Source organism: Diorhabda carinulata, chromosome 1 (genome assembly GCF_026250575.1).
Source record: "Diorhabda carinulata isolate Delta chromosome 1, icDioCari1.1, whole genome shotgun sequence".
NCBI classification, from domain to species: Eukaryota; Metazoa; Arthropoda; class Insecta; order Coleoptera; family Chrysomelidae; genus Diorhabda; species Diorhabda carinulata.
In genome coordinates this window covers 28958617-28981262 of record NC_079460.1, presented here as the reverse complement: position 1 = coordinate 28981262, position 22646 = coordinate 28958617, and the positions used below count along the sequence as shown (strand labels likewise).

Genomic DNA, 22646 nt, shown 5'->3' with positions numbered 1-22646 from the left:
ATATATATATATATATATACTAATATGTCGACATATATATGTCGAAGATAATGATAATCATGGCTTCATAGTGATTAGTAAGCACCAATATTTTAGGTGATTTTTTCTTAGTTTATCTAAATAACATGAGACATTTGTTCCTATAGTTCTGTGCAATCCTTATTCGAAAATATTCTGTGGCTTTCTAATGTGTGTCAGAACTGTCAATTTTTTATTTGCTTGTTTTATTCCTTGATAATTTTGATCATAACAATCAACAAGTAAAAGTGTTTGAGATTACTGTGAAAGACTGATTATTGTCACTGATTTTTTTTAATTATAACAAATAAATAATTTACAAATTAAGAACATGTGTATGTTCCACTGATTTACCAATATGATATTAAAATAGTAGCATATTTTCACTTTCATTAACAATTAACAGTTTAAGTAAGTGAACGTGACGTTCTTAGCTATTTGTAAATGGAAATTTTTTGCAAATTATTTAATATTTCTTTCTGTAAATATTAATATGTTATGGTTTTCAGATACGTGCCGTTTCGAGTAACGAACATCTAAGCTTAATTAAGTACAGACCAACCTATTAAAATGATTCATATTTGTTTCTTATAGCTTGATTGTTTTAATGAGATTGTACTCGATTTAAACTGAGAATGGGCGTTACATAAACAGTTTGAACAATGTCTGAGCACATAGAATCAACTGACTGTGGTTCAAAAGTAGTACAATCATGGAGAACTTTAGTTAATACACTGAATACAGGACACAAGATTTATCCCCTTGATCAGAATCCGTCCAGGGATTGTGAATTCATAGTTATTGATTCTAAGATTCAAATAAGAGTTGTACATGTTCTACCTGGTTTTGTAAGGAGGTCAATTGTTGTTTCTCAACCAATACTATTTGATACTAAAAGATGTTCATTGTCAGAAGAATACTGGTTCAGCAAATGGAATAAACCATTAAAACTTGGAAACTGTAATTGTTCATTTAGGAGGTCATTCAGGCATTCCATTATTTCAAGTCAACCTCTAGGATATAGTAATGAAACTAGTAGAAAACTGTAAGTATAAAATATTTCATATTTGTATTGTTTTTTAATTGGTATTTATAAATATATGAAAGTAAATAATATGATGTTTTAAATACTAAACCTGTCAAATTGATATAAGTTGAATTGAACTGGAGTAAAATATGCAATAAATTCATATTTAATTTTTATTAAATTAAAAGTTCTAAAACTTGATTTCATGTGTGAAAACCATTATTAATTCATATGAGCTGGGGCTGTTGTAGACTGTCTCACTTTGTTGATTAACACAACTGTTTTTAAAATCAAACAACTGTATAAAATAGTCATAAATGATGTCTTAAAAACAAATATTTACCTATTAGTTCTTATGGTTTAAAACCTTAACCACTGATATTAGAATTTACTTATAATTCATTTCATGTATTATAAGCTGTATATTTTTGTTTTAGGGTACCCAGTTTAGAACTGTCTCCAACCAAAATTACAAATATAGCAACATTTGTAGAACGTCTAATTCAAGACACATTTTTTGAAGCCTTTTATGAATATTATATGGTAAAAAATAAAGATAATAGGGACAGAAACACAAACAATGGTCAAATCAATTTAGGATATGAAGTGACAGATGAAGATAATATTGTTATAACATTGCGTAAAAAGACTAAATCAAATGACTTTGCAGCTAACAAGACTGATTTGAGGAATAGTTTTTGTGTTAGAAAAACATGCATTCATAAAAAATCTATACAAGTAAGCAATATAATGATTTGAATATACTTATATATATATATATATATATTTTTTTTTTTTTGCCAAATTGTATCTTCATTTTTTTTTAGAAACCTCTTGTGATATTGTTTCATGGAATAGGAACATCAGCAGATATATGGACTATAGTTATAAATGCTTTGACTTGTCGTGGTTATGAAGTTATTGCTCCTGATATGTTAGGACATGGCTTTAGCTCAGCACCAACAAAATCAACCTATTATACTTTTAATAATCTTCTTCGACAGGCACTCACAATTTTTGACCATTACATGGGAGAGAGTAAAAGAAAGTGTGTTCTAATTGGACATTCTTATGGGTAATTTATTATATATATACATATATAATAATTTTTTACAATATACATATTGCTGGAAATTTTATTATTCTTATATTGTGGTTTTGAAATTTTCCACAGATATTGTAATGAGCTTTACAATATTATTATAATCATCTGGACTTGGAAAAATCAACTCACTCTATAGTTCTTGGTTTTTATCTTAGAACAATTTAAGCATATGAAGTAATCAATGGTGACATATTGTGTGTATAATAATTTTAGCATGAAACCATTCTGTTTTAGCAGAGAGTAGTTAAAATGTGTTAATGAGGATTTGACTTTGGTTTTAAGTATTAGATATTGTAATTCTATAAAATGCATACAAAAGGCTAAACAGTGGTTATTGCTTCAAAGTAGAAACAACTATATCTAACTGATGAAGTTTTAAGAAAGTTACATATAAAACGAAAATGAAAATTAAAAAAATCTATTGCTTGTGAAAATATCTCCGGTTTCAGCAATGCGGCTCAGTTCGCAATAAATCTGAGAATAAAAATTTTTGGGACAATACTTGATAATACATTTATTTCTCTACATGGTGTGATCAAGTAGCCTCTCACATCACCGAATTCAATTCCAATCATTAAATTACAGAAAAATTTGTGATTTATCTCTACATCTTATAGGAATTTACAGTGGTATCAGCTAATTTAATTTGTTGTAGTTGACATTCCTATGTATACATTCTATTTGAATGAATGATTGGTAACATTTTTTAACTTGTATGTTGAAATAGCTATCCATTCACAGTACATATTTCAGTTTTTAATCATTAATATATGCCTTATTTACTAGTTGTAGTTTGATAACTGCTATGTATCCACATAGAGCGCAGAAAATTGGGCAACTTATATTGATAAGTGGTGGTGGACCAATTCCTTTAGCACCACCTGTAAAAGAAAATGAAATATCTCCATTAGGATGTGCATATACTTTCCTGAATCCTTTACTATACTGTGGTGTCAAAAGGTATGTGTTTTTTAATCAAACTTGATTATCCAAATCAATACCAACAACTAAACAATAATATTCTATTTGTTCATACATTTGAATGAGATAAGCTAACATGTAGTTCATTAATTTAACCCACTATTAGATGAGAGGAGGGACTATGAGATTATGCAAACCTAGTAGATACCTTGACCCAACGATCTGTAGAGCAATAAGCTCACTACACAATCCTTTACTCCATAAACTGTTTGTAACGTTCTTAGAAACCTAATTTCGAAATATTTCAAAAATAAGTGTTATAAATTCATTTATTTATGTCTGAAATTGCTGATAGACATAAAACAACTTTAAATCTATATTTCTATGCTGAACATTTTGAAATATATGCATTTTATTATTTTATTATAATTTTTTCACATCTTTATCAATACTCTCCATTGATTCATAGATAATGAATATATAAATATCAAAAGATATGAATTATTTCAAAAAGATCACATTTTGGTATTTTATTGTTATAATGCTGCAATTGTCATCTTTATTATAAAGTTGAAAAAAACTTCGATTGAATTTATGTATATTAGAATCTAGGTTGACTGTAGAAAGGAGTTTTGTTATTTGTATTTATTATAAGTTTACCATCTCCAATTGCTTTATTATTTTTTAATTCACGGACAGCATAATATTCACAATTAATAGCTCATTCAAAATTAATCATTTCAGGAGTCTTTTCTTTCTATCAAGAGGCAAACATTTTAAAGTTTGTGATGATGAAAATGGTTTACCAAGACATGTTGTCGAAAATATGACAAAAGGTCAAAAATGGTCCCAAGGAGATACAGCTTTTCACAGAAGAATTATATCTCCTACCCTTTTAGTACATGGATTACAAGATACACACGTAACATTAGTCCAAGAGTGTGAGATGGAAAGGGTTAGTAAATATTTTATCAAAATTGATATTAACACAGTAATTCGAGAGTTTGTCTGCTTTTAATATATTAATTTTCTGATTTAGTAATAATCAATTCTATTTCCCACTGTATTATAAATTCAAATATCATGTAGAGTATTCAAGGAACCAAAATCTTGAATAAATATCACATTAGGAGAGACATAAGTAAATGACTGAAACAGAATGAATTTCACATTATCATGAAATCTTCTTATTCTGGAGGGTGTGTTTTTCAATAACTGACAAATGACTGCAATATTGGTAATTATAGTCCTCCATAAGCTACTGTTATGGTATTCCTTTGAATGTTCCATTAATCAACAGCTGTGATACTCAAACAGTTTATTTGGCATGTCAAAACAGTTATGTCTCACATTGAAAAAAATTCACCTGCCTAATACATACTGATAAATTATGAAAGTAACCAAAAATTCATGTATTTGGAAGTTTTTTATAAATAAATTTGATGGCAATGTTTGGCTTAACAAGGATCTATAGAAATGATCTAGCATTGCACATAGAATGACTAAAAATGCAAACGCTAGTTTATGACGAATTATTATCAGCTAGAAATATCTGTAGTAGAACGAAAATAAGACTTCTTACTCAACATTCAAATGATATTATTCAAGTAACTAAATCTGACATATAGATTTGTGATGGATAACTGGAACATGGTTTTAAATAACATGTTTTATGCCTGCATACTTTACTCGATGCAGTTGAAGTATTCTTTCAATGTTGATATATTATGTGTAATTTCGTTTTTTTACAGACAATTCCAAGAGCTTTTTTGGAACTAATTCCTAATGCTGGACATTTACCAATGATTGAAACACCAGAGCATTTAATACACATGATTATTTGTTTTTTAGATATGTGGAGTTGATTTATAGAAATTTCTAATGTTTATCTTTTTTCTACAAAACTTTTAAGATACACATTACAGTTGAATGTACATGAACATTCAATTGTGAATTTTTTTGAATTTGATATTTTACAAATATATATATATATATATATATATATATATATATATATATATATATATATATATATATATATATAAACATCTTATCACAGAAATGCCGAACTGGCTGGAGGATAGCCGGAATTAAAAAAATATAAATATATAAATAAACAAAATTTTATTTTTAATTAAGTTAAAAGTGGTAATAAAATACAGGAAATTGAAATATTGAAATGGAAGATGGCTTGTTTGATAGAACATTGGGTTTATCTATGAACTACAAGGATGACGTAACATGTGTTATTTAGTAACCTCTTTTCAATGTCAATGTGCCGTTTAGATGTAAGCCTGTATCAAACCAACTTTATAATCATTAAATGTTTCAAAAGCTACATCACTGCATCAATGTATTAGTTTTCGATTTCTTCTCACTACATACTATTACTGATATTCCTAAAATGTTCTGTATTATTTCTAAATTTTGAATTACTAATAGAATTTTGAGTTCACACATAAACATAATTTTCAATTTGTTTCTGCATTTTTAAAAAATTATATGCGTGGACAAAAAAAACTACAGATTCAAGTGTTATTGCAACAAGGTTCCAATATGAATATGAATGAGAGCATGACCTTTGTTAATTATGAAGAGTCAATACAAATTATTCACCTAAACGGCACAGTGCCTCTGGAAGAGGGGTTACTGGATAACACAAAATTTCTTAGCATCAATCTTTTAGTCCATAGATCTCTGCCAAACAAATCAGTTTGCATTCTAGTTTCTGTATTTAAACTTACAATTTTTCCATCGCCTCCATAAATTTAATGTTGAAAAATAACCTGTAAAAACAGCTTGTTCCAAAACGATTTTTTGAAATTGTTTGCAGAATTGAAATTCCTTGTGAATAGTCTGGATCGATTTGATCACTTCATTTTTTATTTAGAGGAAAAATTTTTATGTTTGATAATTTAGGGGTTCCTTAATATTCGCTATAGTTCATTGATGTAATGTATGACAAATTTTCGGCATGCTTCAAATACTCAAAAATATCTACCACGTGTTATATACATTATAATAAATAAAATAGTTTTTTGACACTTATCCTCAAAAACACTTTAAAAATTTAGAATATCTAAGCTGCGCTATTTTATGATGAACTTGACCTTTTCTCCTTAAATATTTACTGTCAATCCCTTGATTAGTCAAAAAAGGTAGAGATTCAAGAATAATTAACTGACTACAAGTTTAGTCTGTTCAATTGCAGATTATTATTATTAATCGTCCAAGAAATAATTAATTAAGATTTCTGTTGATTTTGATATTATTAAAGCTTGTAAAAACTTTTAATGTCATGGAATTCAATATTCAAATTGACTTTTTATCAAAGTTAATTCCATGAGATTAAAAATTTTTATGATTATAAAGTTGGTTTGATACAGGCTTACATCTAAACGGCACATTGATATGGAAAAGAGGCTACTAAATAACACAACATTTTCTTACGTCATCCTTGTAGTTCATAGATAAACCCAACGTTCTATCAAACAAACCATCTTCAATTTTTTCCGCCTTGGATTAAGCCAATAAAAATGAATTTTCCTTTGTCCCGCCGCGAACCTCCTCATCAACGTCAAGGTTCAATGTCTCTTTGAGGGGGGTGATAAGATGTTATCAGAGATGTATATGATGAATTTTCAGTGTTTCAAAAAAATCTCGTATCATCTTTAACAACAACTTCTTGTTTAAGAGAACATCTTCTTTTTTTATTTTAAGAAAGTAGTTGATACAGTTATAATTTTCTTGATTATTTCTTTCCAGATGGCAGGATAAACAATAGTACAAGAAGGCTATAGTAAGCCGATAGTACATGACAATAATAAGTTTTATATTCAAAAATAGTCAATTTTATTATTCATGAAAAAATCAAGTCAATTATTTTTATTATCACTTGAAAGTAATTGGGAATAAGTATTTTTAGCATAATAATACTATTGCGATATGACAAATCTGGCCATTTTTACTAGAAAATTAATTGTTTCTGTGCAGAGAAATGTATACAGCCAGTCTCAATACATAGATTGAGGATTTCCTAGATACACAACATTAAAGGCACACCATTTGGCCAACACATTATGTAATAAAAAAATAAACGTCTCTAGCACTGGGATGATGATATTTTATTCTACTCGAACCCTTTTATTGTTTGTTCTACTTCACAGCGCTGCCTATAAATGTATATGGGTAACTTATCTCTATATTCTTATTTCTAATTGAATCAAATAAATCAATTAATCGTTCTCTTATTTCAAATTAATAAAAATATAAAAACACTTAAAAAGAATAATGATAGGCGTGAGAGTTTTTGAATTTAATATTATAAAACATAAAATATTTTACAAAGATGATACTAAGTCAATTTAAATAGCTAGTTTCACTGGAAGCACCCCTGTTAATTCGCACCCAAGCTCAACAGACAATTTTCACAAATATATTGAATTGGTGTTATCATTTCTTTTAACTTTAGTAGCACAGCTTATTCTTGAATAAAACATTGGTAGGAGCTATTTCTATTGACTGTCTTCAAAATGCCTTTTAGTGCAAGATGGTTGAACTTTTTTATTGCTTTATATACGACGAATACAAAGTTTGAGACATCTGGTAGATGGCCACAATTCTGGGTCGCATTGGAGTCCCAATAAGTATTATCATAAAACAACATGAATCAAATGGGTGTGTATTTAGGAATTATTCAATCGTTTGAATATACTTGATAATAGTCTACAAACTACAAGTTATCTGGTTTCAAAGAAAATACTGTATTTTTTATTAAAAATTTAACTCATTATATTACAGCCAAAACCACGGTTTTGAGTGAAGTGCACTTTATTTCAAGTAGAGGTAGACAATTGTCTTTCAAGACTGGTTAAAAGATTATAATCTAATAACCTTACTTTACTATTAATATCCCCATTAATGCCAGATAGGCGATTATGTCAAACTAACTTAACCATTCAAATAAATGATTTGGTTGTACAAAAAAGTCGATGAAAATTTATTTTTCCACATATAAACTTACAAAGTCTCGAGTTTTGTAGGTTTCGAAGACCTATTCACAAAATCGATTTTTGTAGTTTTAACGATGTCAGTAAAATAGGTGGATATGAGCACATAATGTATACAAATAAGTGAAAATATGCTTAGTGACTCTTAAAAACTATATTTCCATAAGAATATTATTATCTTATATATTGAATGGAATGTAACTTGAGCTGTGCTAATAGTAACTCAACAAATAGAAATCAAAATTTCTGGTCGTAAATACCATAAAAACTAAAAACTTCATAATCTACCACAGTTTCATGTTTTTCTGTTCACTAAAAGTTATAACATTAAGAAGCGAGACTAAGTAAATTTGGCTGTAGGTATTTTTGATATCATATATCATCACATATAAATGCATAGGTTTTGCACTCATTAACATTATGTTTCAATAAAGCGAAATAAATGTATTTTTAGAAGAAAAAACAGATTTTACTGTTCACTTGGTTTTTGAGAAAGTATTTAGTTTAAAGTTGTTTGTGAGAAAACGCAAATAGTGCATGAACTTTAGACAGTTTAATAATGCTAACAAAAACAAAACTACACACAACTCACATGAATTTTTCCATATTGATTTTAACTCTTAATTATATAAAATTAATTCGAGTATTTTCTACCTCAAATTTGCATTTAGTATATATGTCGCACTTATATTGTCAAATTTATATTTAATCAGTAGATTGTCAATTGCCTTAATTTCTTACTATTTCAACAACCATTTAAAATAAGCATCCGGAGAAACCTGAAGGTCTATAAGATCCATTTGCTCCATCCAGTTAATATCGTTTGTCACTAAATAGTTTTATTGAAAACGACGGCACTATTTTCTTATCTTTCCGAGCATATAATATTTTATCGCGCCCAGCGTGGCTGGTAGCTATATGTACTTCTAATAAAATGTCATAATATTTTTTGCGGGTAACAACTTTTATCACTAGTGAAGAAATAGTTTTGCGCTTAATAATTAATATTTTTTCATTTCTCATGTCCAAAACATCATTTGCATAGTGGTATTGTTGGTTATTGAAGCTTTTGTGTTGTTCTGAACTTACCAACCAGAGCGCTCGACGTCTCCCTTTGTCAACTCATAATATACCTAAATTTATTATAATTTCACTATAGTGTCCATGATATTTGTAATGACTAAAACGAAACCATCAAATTGTAAGTTGGTTGACAATCTACCGTTTAATTATAATATCACTAGTGAAATAGTAATGTCACGACTTTGACAATATACTTGAGACATATAAAAAGCATCACAATATAGAATAAGTTCAAAGTGATCTGGCAATGATTCCGTCCAAACAGTAACTTTATACAACTAGTTTTGTGTAATTATTTATTGTTTTATACACCTATATTGTTCAATAAATTATTTAAGCAACTAAAGGTTTTGTTTTATTTTCCAGTAAAAATTTGATAGGTGTTTAAAAAGTTTTGCGTTTGTACTTGATCTTAGACACATTCTATCGTTTACTGGTTTTGAAATAGAATGTTGGAAATTCAGAAAGAGACTATACGTGAGGGAAAAATGGTTTAGTTCAATCCACAATCAAATTCCAGTAAAAAGTAATGAGCGATGATCGGACACAAAGAGATCTCGCTTTTAATTGATATCTCGTATAAAATTGGTAAAATTATTATCTATTTCCATCGCTAAGCATAAGCAACAACAGTATAAATTGAAGCTGTTTTCAATAAAATATAATGTAACTTAAAATTTTGAACTATATAATGGAATTAAGAAACTGTAAAGCATTTTATCACTTGGTTAAGAAAGATCTATATTAGTCAATTATTGAGATCACTCCCAAAAGAATTTCAACCCATTAAAAAAGTGTGTGAAAACAAGCCCGAAGAATTGGAAGATCTACAATCAATGCTATAATAGTTTTCTTTAAAGCAGATTTAGAAGGAGAAATTTTAATAATGATTCAGTAAATCTCAGTGCATTTACCTATGACAAATTTCAAATGACATAAAAGTACAATCGGACCAAAGTTATCTCATAATGATATATATGATTACTGGTCTATTATTTAACGAGTGTTAATGTGTTGGTTTTGTATTACCGCAAGTTGATACGAGTATAGTAATAATAAATACCAAGATTCTAGTACTGCGAAAGAAATTTTGATATATCTTAAAAATTTTATCGAAAAAACTCATTTTTTGAACAGAATAATATTATAACGACCTTCTATAGAACATGTCCTTTTTTAAAAAAAGTACTGTAACTATTTTGATGAATCATCTTTATTAAGATAATTTAACTTCATTATTGTGATTTAAATGTATGTAGCTTCAATTTTCATAGGTTTTTTTTAATTAAAAACAAGAAAAATTTTAAACATTCATAAATATAATCGCTCAGAAATCTACCTCTAATTTTAATTTAAATTTAATAAATTTTAATGGCAGTATCTACCTTATTTTTTTCGGAATCATTAACGCATCCCTCAGCCGCAGTAGTTGATTGTCAATTGCTATGGCGTTCCGGTGCAGTTATATTTCTTCTAGCATCTACGAATAAATTTATGCCCTGTATATATATTATAGTCCAAATTTATAATACCAATTCTTTGTAGGTAATATTTTCCATTTCGAAATTTCAATCATAAATCGTTTGTGATATATTGGTAGGACGAAAATTGAAATATTTTCCGTTACGGTAAATATTCTGACAATTTTTTTGTATTTGATACATTGAGTATAAAGATTCATGATCTTCTGAATTTGCACTTTACTTGAAATGCAATCCTGTTGTACGACAAGCACCCATAATACCCTTTATTAAAGTGACTAGAAATAAATTATGTAATTGCTAGATGATAGAAACAATTAAATTATTGTTAGATCCTCCGACGCCAGATATTTCTCATCAGGAGCTTTGTTAATGAAATTATCAAATTTTTGCCTTCTCAGCTACATGTTACTTTGATTGATGGACGTTCGAGAAACGCCCATAGTTTTAAATAATTCTTTATATTGATTCCATATTTATGTCGAGTGTGGCTCTTAGCATGGAGTAGAAAGTCCACAGAGATATGATGCTTCATATATAGTGTTAAGTTCGCTAAAATTATCCAAAAATAAATTTTCTGTATGCGACAATGATTTTTGTAAACACCTTTTCTTATTTTTGGATTCAACGAGCAATGGATTTTTTTTTATTTCTAAAGGTGTACCTAAAAATTCCTCTTCACTACAGTTTAGAACCACTTTGATATTCGATTCGTAAAGAATTCCTAAAATCCTTTCAGATTTATTATAATGAGACATATATAATGATTCATGTTCTTTGTTTATAGGGACTAATAATCGCTAAAAAGCATTTGAATAATTAATATAGTATTTAGGAGTAGATAAATGTTTTATTGTGAGAGACCAGGTCATAGAAAAACAAAAGCTATAAATTAAAAAATACATTTAGTTATTTGAGTAATCGTTTAGAAACTCCAAACTATATAGAGCAGCTCACTATCTATATTTCTATAGAAGTTACAGATAACGAATTTTCTTGGCAAACTTGAAGGCCACTTCAAGAACGTTATCAAATTCGGTAAGCTGTATCAATGTGATTTCTGTTTTAATCAATTCTGGTTATAATGCGCATATGATTAATTGTAAACAATTTTTAATTGATTTACAAATTGGATAAAGCAGAAAATATTCAACACTTGTTATCAAGTAAATTTATTATTATTACTAATAACGGTATAACTAGTGAAATGAAAAATGTATTTTTAATACCTGAATAACGACAAAATTAAAAATTCAATTTTTAGTACAAGAATTACATTATTCTGTTATATGATCGTGAGATTTGTGATTTTTGGAAATAATGAGGTAACTGTAGTTTATAATGATTGTTGCGAGAGGCTTTATTGAATATGATTTACATAAAGGTGAAGTAACTTTGCTATGAAAAAAGTTATGTCACTCTAAAAAATCTTCGAATACTTTATCCAGCGAGCTCACAAGTTTTGCAAACCACCCAAAGAAGAATCTTTCGGTTTATCAAAATACCTGCTTTCACATCCTTTATTTATATCCAATCGTTTTCCATCAAAACCTTTTTTCAAATTTACAAGTTATTGCAAGTAGACATTTCTGCAGATAATAGGTACTGATGTGTGTATTTTAGACCTAAATGAAATCGTGAATTACCTTCATATTTGTATGTACATTTGATAATGCGACAAATTCCTCTATTGTTATTTGTGAATAATTTTGAATATAATAAGAAAACTAATGTTTACAGTTTGGTTTTGTCTACCATATGATTTGATATGAATTCAATCAATATTTTTATGAAGAGAGACTTGTTGCGAAGGGTTTCATGCAAATATATGGTATTAATTAATCTTCAGTTCAATAATAAGAATCTAAACACGTTTTTGTTATTATCTATTGCCGTTGAACGGTTTCAGGCCATATGATAATGTATTTGTATTCCTTAAAGACCTCAAATTTCATGCAACTAATGTTGATGAACTAATAAAATATAGGAATCAAAGCTGTTTTGGTTAAAATAAGTTCCTGAGGAATGGAATAATTGTTTTACATTTGATTTGGATAAAATTGGTTGGGTAAGGTGCAAATTTCATTACTATATGTATGTTTATTAAAAAATATGACATTGTTATTCTTACTATTTACGTTAATGATGACCAATCAAGCATGGCTCATTTTCGTTGAGGTCGAATTATTGTCAAAATTTCAAATGGAAGACCTCGTCTAAAGTAAACAAAATTGTTAAATGTCGGAGCGTGTGATCAAAAGGATGCTATTTATAAATTGTGAAGAGAAATAGGTATTGAATACACATAATTCTGTAGAACACTCATGTGATTAAAGTTAAAATAACAACCGCCATCAAACTCTACAGATTTATAGTAAAAGAGTCTTGTTCATTGATGATTATTATTTTAAAGAGTAGGGCAGATTTGTACTACGCTGTTCATTACTTAGCTTGTATATAATAAATAATATACATTCGATGGTCAAGAAGTTGCAATTTCATATTTATATCGGATTAAGATCGGAATAACCGATACGATGTTCGGAAAGTAATTCGAATCAGGTTCATTGTCTAGACCCTGAACGAAGTGACCGGAAGACCCGGTCGTAATCATATCCTTTCTGCCCTAGTATACCAGCAAGGCTCTTGCACAAGGAATAGGAAGGTCTACTTTAATTAACCGCACACAATGAAATTTTGTGACGTCACAAATTACAGGAAGCTTTCATCTTGGTCACATTCACAAAAATAACGGTAATATTGAGTATACCATAATATCTTGTTTTTCATACTATTCTGGGTTTTAAGTAAAAAGCAAAATTATATTAAAATACGAAATGTCATATTTGACAATTTTACTAATAATAGCTCCTTTGATTATTCTCGTATTATTTAAAAAAATAAAAATGATCAAAAGTTACTAACGTAACATTGTAAACAAAGGCAGACACAGTAAATTTTTGGAAATATTGGGATTGGGAGAATTTAAGAGCACTGTAAAGTACAAGGTAAAGTCGACTTTACACAACAGTATGAAAAAAGTAAATTGTACATGAAATAAACCACATTATTTATTATTATGTTATTTGTTTATATTTTACTAAAAAGTTAGGTAGACCGTGCTATTCTTTATGGAAGAGTCCTTTCTATACCAGTGAGTACATTTGATCAACTGACGGGTTGTTTCACTAGTTTTCTTAGCTTATAATTTACTATACAACTGAATTAAGAGAACATAAAACTATAAATATATACATATGATTAACCATGGAAAAACTAACGTATGAAGCAAAAGTTATAAAAGTAAAATTAAAATTATGAATAAATCTTTTATATCTTGAAGAGTAAGTAGTGTGAATGTACACTTCCTATGATTTTGATTACTGTGATGGCTTGTAAATGCCAGTGCAGACTATATTAATTTGTACTTAATGTTTCTTTTTTTTTCCTTTTTAGAATTAAATAGATAATTGTGTGAGTATGCAACACAAAAATCCTTGTAATATAAGAACATTAAAAATATAGAAATAATATCGACAATTCATCCAAACAGACTTTCTGAATTATGAATTCCTAGTACTTTCTCGATACCGGAGTGCTTGAAATAGCCCTATGAATCTATAAAGAGTTGTAGGATCAAGTACTTTTTCAAATTCTAAAAATAAATTTATAATTGAAATAAAAGCAATACACACGTAACCGGATTGATTATACAACGCAAAATTAAAGACAGAAGCGGACCATCTAGAGGAAAAATATCGTGTTAACAGGTACGAAGGTTACTAGATTAAACATATTTCATTAGAAAAAAAAGCATGTCAATATATTCGAAAAATGAGAATGATAGTTTTAGAAAAAATAAAATTGTTAGATTTTTACACTCGAAGCTTTCGATGTGCGTATTATTCCTTCAAAAAACCGTATTTCAAGTACTTTTTGAAAATGATCTTCATTTTTTATATCCAAATATTAAAAATATTACGTACGTCTGATTAAGTAATCAACTGAGGCAAGGTGTAATCTTAAATGGTATATTAATTTTACCATTCTAATTCATATAAAATTTTCGCGGAATACCATCCAATATTGATGATAAAACAATCAAATAAGGCACAGAAATTAAAATTTGAACATAATTCACTTGCTTAAAAAATAGTAAATGTACTAATGGATCATAAAACACGGTTTCTTTCGCTTTCCATTATTTTTTAAGTTTTCCAATGGACAGTTTACTTAATCCCCTCTATGTTTTGCTCATTAGCTTTTTTATTTTTAAGTCACTAACAACGTTACTCGGTACTCGTAGTGTTAAACAATCAATATTGCTACTAATTCGTTTTGTCGAAATGTTTGGTAACGATTTTATTAGAACTGAATTTTTGACAATCTATGTTCTGTAATACGTTGACAACACAACAAATTAACACTCTTAAATTATTCAAAACCGATAGGTTACTTCAGCACAAACTTATGTTATGCCAAGTACTCAGTAATGTCTTCTAACTCAAATAATCTACGCTAAGGTCATCGAAATCTGTAGTTTCTGCGCAGAATATTCTTTAAAACCATTTACATTTGGAGTGAGACAGAAACCATGGTGACTATTTAATTTGATTTTCGATATATCTAAGCGAGCTCTTCAACCATCAACCTAGTATATTATAATACTTCTTAATTAAACAGTAGCCTATTAGCTAATATTGTTAAGCAGCTCACATGGAACGTAAAACAGTAGATAGGAGCTTCATATTTATAAAGGAAATCTTTTGCAATGTAATGAAGTTGGAAAGGTTTGACTTTCGTAGGCTCCCTTTTTTCCTAATAAAATAGCACTAGACAAAAAGTCCACTTCTGAAAAAGCTCGCTCTTACTTTCAAGTTTAAGAAAAACATATTTGTAAACCAATGGACCCGTATCACGAAAAAGTAACAACCAGATTTTTTCAGAGAAAAAATATCTCTATACGGGTAGTGTGGGGTTAATACTGTAGAATGAATCAAGGATTGCAGCTTATTCAAAGTAACAACCTAACACATTTCCAAATTGAAGAATTGGAAAATTCTGAAGGATAGAATACCGAAGTAGATAAAGGCAGTATCAGAATGTAAGTGCAATCAAAAAAAACTACCGAGTAAGAATATAGTGGACAAATAGAAAGAGCCTATCAACTAGAGAAGAGAAGCCAAGAAGATGTTAAATTGAAGAAAGATTTGTATAATAGGAAAGAACCATCATTATGATGATGCAAGAGGTTATAAAGATATTATCGAGCATAAAGCATAAAGAAAGAAATTTTCGGATAATATACTGCTCTATATGAAGCTTGAAAAAAAATATGTACGCTCATGAAAAATAATAATGGCTGCAAAAATTGCCTTAAGACTAAATGATCAAGTTTGAAGAAAGTAAAGTGACAGTTCATGTTTGATGTCATAACTGACTGTTAAACAAGATAAACTTTCCTCATAATAAACGAGAAAAACCACTGACAAATATGAAATTTATATATAATTACATATATAATGCTTATATATATTCATGATTTTAGGTCTCTTCTGTTTTAACAACTAATTTTAAAACAGAAGAGACCTAAAATCAAGAACATTTAGAAGCATTAATATATCAAACGGTCGAAGAATTAATAAATTAAAGAAATTACATATAAACATTCTAATAAGAAGCCATAAAGAAGATAGAGTTTTTAAATACATAAAATAGATTCAAAACATCATGGTTATAGTAACAACGTAAAGTTTCATGATTAACCAATGTACTTACAAGGTGAATTTAATCATTTTGATCATATAATAAAGAGTGAATATTCCAAAATTCTACTTTTCATATCATCGACTATATAACTCAAATACTAACACTTGAAGACATAGTGATAAGTTTTGCATTGTTTCACCATATATTGATATTTGAATTTTATTAGATTTCGTATACAAAACGTAGAATGATGTAAATGAAATATACACTTTTCCCACTATAAAAATGAATGTAATTGTGAAATATTAATTTTCAGTTTAGACTAAACCATCGGGCAAGTCCCGAGCTGTCGATATAAATATGTAATTCTTGCGATTGACCATTTTATAATCATACCGACAGTCTCCGTTTCAAATGTGCGATAACTTTTATTTGCGGGTATGTTTAAGTTTGTGCTAATTTTCTATTTTTTTAAATTCACTAGTTTATTAGTTACATGCGTTCATGGACAAGGTAAGAAACGTAAAAGTAGTTAGTTAATTAAGTTAATTCGATTAGTTAGATGAGAATTATTTTTAGACCGATGAATAAACACAACAATATTGAATATAAAAAGGAAAATGATACGTGATCTTTACAAATAAATTTTTAACAGGCAGACAATTTGTTGAGTGTTAGGCCTAATCAGTGCTAAGACCTGTAATATTTTTGCTTTATGGACATTAACCCTGGAATATTTTAAATAAAAAGTTTGATAAAGTGAATCGATACTTCGGTATGGTCTGAAAAGTATCAACAACCGAACAGTTCACCTTATTTTCATATACATTTTGGAACTACTATCAGATAGGCCAATGACAATCCGATCAAAAATTATTTGCTGTGCAAAAAAGTTCAAATTTAGTCAAGAAATTTCAACAAATCAGTATTGTGTCATGGAATTCACAATTTTACTTGGGTTGAAAATATTTATTTTGTAGTTATTGTATATTTTTAATACCTTTTCAAAATAACACTATTTAAAAAATTAATGCGTATATTTTTTATTAAATGTCCTCAAGCCTATTCCGCACTGTTCAAACTTTTTGCTTGGAAAATATACTTTATATGCTGACCGTGTTCAGTATATAATATAATCAATTTTTCAAAACTATATCAATATTGATTATCATTTTTAATGAAGAAATATTTTTAACACAAACCCCAACAGAACCCTAAGCCCTTTCAGAGGAACAAATTGGAAATCTTTACATTATACTGCACTATTTATACTTTTTGTTTGAGAATATACTTTTTTAATATCGGAGGGTGTATTCAATATGTTTTGATGAATTAATCCAGTATAACCTCTAATAATATTAATTTATTAGCAGTATTATTATAAGAATTGACCAGCATATTTATCATTTTTTAGCCTCATATCTTATCGCTATAAGAGAAAAGATCGTTTTCTACAGGTCATTCAGTCTTATAAATATAAATATTTTTGTAGATACTAGTATTACTTATTTTGTAACATTATTGAAAAATTCGGACATATGATTTAAATAGACTGTGACATTCTTTTATGATTGCCAATTTAAAAACTATTCCATTGATACGTAATTCGTGTAATATTTTATGATTTTGCAATAACTGAAACATAAAATGAAAATTTGAATTATCGTAGAGAAGTTTCAGAAAAGATTGTGGGGATAGCTAAGATAGATGGATAATATATTGTCAAGACGTGTTTTACCATCAATTTCATCAATATGAAACCAATTTCCATTCAATGTTCAAATAAATTTTGTTCAAATGAAGTAACTTAACTTTACAAAAAACTATTGAAAAAAATAATTTTTTGATTAGAAGTATACAGGGTTATCCGTCACTCCAACATAACCTATTAACATATTTTTTAAAATAATATATATATATATATATATATATATATATATATATATATATATGTAATGGATTATATCTTGGACTTTGTAATATCTGTTTCACCCTTCAAATTATTCTTAATTAAAAAGTATGTAGATGATATAATTTTATCCCTTCTATATAATGAAATTGATAATTTATTATTTTACTTCAATAGTTTCGATCCCTATATACAATTTACTATAGAAAAGGAAAATACTGAAAAATCGTTACCTTTTCTTGATCCTAAATTTATAAGAAACGAAAATAATAACATTTTAATTGACTGGTATAGGAAACCAATAAGTTCTGGAAGATATATCAATTATCATTCATATCACCTACGTAACATTAAAATTAATTAAATCAAACAGATGAAAATAGAATCCTAAAAATTTCTGATCAAATTTTTTATGAAAAAAACATACTTTACAAACTTTTTTATGAAAACTCATATTCCCAAATTTTTTGAAACGAATTTTGTATAATTCATTTGACATTGACACGAACATTGAATCATCATTTTCAAACGTCATTTATTTTTATATTATATATATATATATATATATATATATATATATATATATATATATATTTTATTATTCCTTAAATATGTCACAATAACAAATATGTAAACAAAAATAAAAAACTTCAAAGCAAATGCTCAAAATGCCCACCATTTACTTAAATACACTTTGTGATCCGCTTTCGTAAAGATCTCTTAATATCAAAATTCGTTTTCTTTTCAAGTAGGCTTATGTCGCTATTAGACAGTTTGTGTAGAAGCAATAATAATAATAATAATAATCATAATAATAATAATAATAATAATAATAATAATAATAATAATAATAATAATGATAATAATAATAATAATAATGATAATGATAATAATAATAATAATAATAATAATAAGTAATACATTAGTATACCATTTATTAACAATTTAGTAATTAACAAGTGTAATAGTTATTTATCAAATAATGCCTAGGCATAACGATTTTTCCAATAATGAGATAACGGCCAGCTATCTTAGTAAACACAAGTGTTGATCCGATATCTTAAGCGATATACCCGTAACTACTATTCCAATAATTCTGTGCACATGCCTTTCAAAAGCAAACCTACTAACACTTCAGTGAGTTGGTGGCACAACTGGACTTTATAATAAAGCAGAGTTTGAGAGTTAGTTCTTGTTTCATGTTAGTTTATCTTACTTGAATATGTTTCGTGATTTATATCTTGTATAAAACTTCTGTCTCAAATATTGCGTTACGATTAAAAGAGCTCATGTTAGACTTTAGGTTTATGGTATAAATGGAACCTTGGATTCAAAAGTGGTTAGAGTTTGCTTCTCTTTGTCCTACTGACAACTTCTTCAATTGAATTTAATAGCATTCCTGAAGTGAAGAAATCGTTATTGAGAAGCATTGTTCTAAAGTAATAGTTGTTAAAATGTCTGAGAAGATTGATTAAATGTTTTAGTAGCTTTCACGTGAAATAAAATTCATCCAGTACAAAATATGACCAGTACTATAGTTATAATATCATCTTGATAGCATGCACCTTCATTTATGCGTATTCAAACAAGCCTTGGAATAGAATAAATAATCCATTACTCATTATTTCAGTATCCTATTCAGAAGCAGGATAATATTTGTCACTTCAGAATTTATGACTATACTTTATTAACCATATTTACACGTTACTGGAATTGATTAAGTTTTCTTTTTATGTGAGTAGTTTAACAATGAGCTTATCATAAAAATTGTATTGCGTGATAATTATGAAACTTCTCGGAAAAGTTTCAACACTATTGACTATTCTATCTACTTGTAAATCATATGCCGGAATAATCGATTTACGTAGCGGCCTACCGAAATTTTCTTTTTGCATGTATTTTATAGTATCATATTTTTCATTCTAGAATTGGTGCTTGTACCAATAACACCTTGATATCTGGATATCCTAAAAATTCATGAGTTTATTGGAACTTGATAAAAAATTCTAATTTTCGGTTGGAAGGAATAAATCTAATTTTTCCTTCAGCTTTTTTAGTGATAAACGTAGTTATAAATCAATTCATTCGCAAGATTATTTTCTACAATAATTTGAGATTAATTTGGAATGAATTCCTTGACAGAAAAAATGTCGAGCTTGTTATTATAAATGTGTACTCCATTTTATGAATGTCTACTGCGAAGAAAAATGATGTTATGGTTTAGAGACATTTGTCATGAAGTTTCAAATCTATTCATATCTGTGTAATACGTATAAATACTTATCACACTGTTTACATCACCACTTCGGCCACTGAAGGCAATATCTTGGTTATCGAAACGCGTATCAGATGGTATGTTTGTGAGTGTTGTGTAGTGGTAGCGTAAACCGTATTATTAATTTAAAATGACTGTACGTTTCGAAATACTATTAAGATTGTCATACTTAAAACTATCTGCGTAATCATCACCTTGGAAAATCTCATAAGCTTAGCATGATTTTTCTAACCTTATTAAAATCGTACTTGAAACGTGCCATTTTTGCCTTAAAAATGAAAATAGTATAAATTCTAAATTTTTTATTAAATGAGTTACAAATTATTAGAAATTTTATTCACAAAAATAGCAAACTATATATAAAAGGCAACTTATTATAATTCTGAATAGCCTAGCGGAGAAATTTCGGCTTGCCATAGCTTTTGGAACTTTAAGTTCCTTTGTCCAGAAGGAAATGTATGCAGTTCTGGTTGAGTTTTCTAGCAAATCGAATTTTAATTCGCTTGAGAAATGTGTACCATTTTGGAGACCTATATCTAGATTGTTGCAGACTGGCATTCTGAAATCATTCCCAGCAGTAGAAACTACATTTTTTTATATTAAATGTAGATGTAGGCCCTTCTTCTGAAGTACTAGGACAGGAACAGCTTGACGAGCTGTTTCACAATCCTTAGTGTGGATAGTAATTGTTTAAATTGAAAGTATTCCGTTCCATACGATTCAGTTACGTGTTAAATATAATACATTAATAACTCTTTAACAACACAGCGCACGTGACTATGGGATTGGTGTGTAATAACATTAAAGGAAAAATTATATATACCGAAGTGTTTTCTTATTATTTTCAGATGTATCGACATGTTATACTCCCAAAAAGGAATCTGGTACATGTATTAACATTAAGAAATGTCCCTATATGATTCATTTACTTGTTACACATCAAACAGATCCTCAGACAGTAGAGTATCTGCGAGGTTCTACATGTGGATTCGACGGAAATGATCCGATGGTGTGTTGTCCTCAACTAGATAAAGTTATTGTAGGTGACAGGAACATTATGAATAATGACCAGAATCACCCAAAGTTACCAACTAAACCTTCATGTGGTTTAAGTAATGTAACGAACCCTAGAGTTGTTGGAGGCGTACCTGCAGCTTTAAGTAAGTTCATTTATTAAAACAATTCATAATTAAAATTGTTTTTGGATTTATATGCATATAATATTTCATTATAATTTTTTTCACACAATCCATTGTTTTTCATTTAAGTGTGCTGTATCAAAATATAAAATTGGAAATATGAGTTAAGCATTAGATTCTTATCATAAAAAACTTCACTATCGAGATTAAACAATATAATGAAATTAATTTTCTTGATGTCTCGTTTTATCAAATTAAGAATAAAAACAGAATAGTATACAAAATCAATTCGGTTCCCAAAATATTTAAACTTAAATTCATGTCATCCTATCCCACATTATTAATTTGGCTGATAGAACTGATAGATTTTAATAAATATGGTATTAGAGTGAGTCATAAAGGACATAATACAATTAAAGAATATTTAACGAAAGAAGTAATTTTATCGATCAGGTTCGTTTTAAAATTGTGACTCTATTTACATAGGACAAACATATCACTATTTAGAAAATAGATGAAAAAATAATTAATAAAATAAAAAATGAGACTGCATAAACCAAACAAAACATACATTTAGTTATAAAAAATTATTGGCACAGAATCAAATACGGGATAAAGATTAATTTGTAGAAATGGTTCAAATAAACTATCAATGATAAAAAAGACCTAAGCAATTTAAATAAAATTGATACTTCTATTTTGTAAATTTTCATGTAAATATGAATAATTTCAACTAACGGCTGCTTTTTTTTGTTATTTGACAACTAAGTGTAAAAACTTTTTAGTATGATTTAAACAGATATTATTTTGATATTCATGTGAAAGTGATATATTGAGGAGTTTATTTATAAAGACCGAAATTAGGTCGAAACTTCAAGGGTACTCTCCATTATAAAGCCATTACTACTAAGGGAGTCGTTGCCAGCTTGGTGGAGTGTAAATAAAATACCGTCAGTATTTATATATATAT

At 28.1% G+C, this 22646-nt stretch overlaps 2 protein-coding genes across 3 annotated transcripts in view; both read left to right on the top strand.

Annotated features, from left to right (window-relative positions):
- The first annotated feature begins 207 nt into the window (after nucleotides 1-207).
- LOC130901798 (protein ABHD8-like) lies at nucleotides 208-9509 on the top strand. 2 transcript variants are annotated; one of them, XM_057813414.1, is made up of 7 exons: nucleotides 208-429; nucleotides 528-1063; nucleotides 1483-1783; nucleotides 1873-2120; nucleotides 2937-3110; nucleotides 3816-4026; nucleotides 6837-9509. In XM_057813414.1, the coding sequence occupies exons 2-7, from the start codon at nucleotides 681-683 to the stop codon at nucleotides 6846-6848; spliced, it is 1329 nt and encodes a 442-aa protein (XP_057669397.1). In that variant the 5' UTR covers nucleotides 208-429; nucleotides 528-680; the 3' UTR covers nucleotides 6849-9509. The 2 variants fall into 2 exon arrangements, with proteins under 2 accessions (XP_057669397.1, XP_057669389.1); XM_057813406.1 differs by having other exon boundaries at nucleotides 245-429; nucleotides 4823-9509.
- Nucleotides 9510-16677: 7168 nt separating this feature from the next.
- LOC130894934 (uncharacterized) overlaps nucleotides 16678-22646 on the top strand; it is a 31648-nt gene continuing 25679 nt past the window's right edge. Inside the window, exons 1-2 of the mRNA XM_057801984.1 lie at nucleotides 16678-16866; nucleotides 21386-21697. Coding sequence (XP_057657967.1) covers nucleotides 16794-16866; nucleotides 21386-21697 — 385 coding nt within the window. The 5' untranslated portion in view covers nucleotides 16678-16793. The remainder of the gene's footprint in view (nucleotides 16867-21385; nucleotides 21698-22646) is intronic.

Coding starts and splice junctions, on each gene's coding strand:
- LOC130901798 (XM_057813406.1), top strand. CDS start 681: ATGTCTGAGCACATAGAATCAACTGACTGTGGTTCAAAAGTAGTACAA. Junction 1,064..1,482: donor AATGAAACTAGTAGAAAACT/GTAAGTATAAAA, acceptor TTTTTGTTTTAG/GGTACCCAGTTTAGAACTGT. Junction 3,111..3,815: donor CTATACTGTGGTGTCAAAAG/GTATGTGTTTTT, acceptor TAATCATTTCAG/GAGTCTTTTCTTTCTATCAA.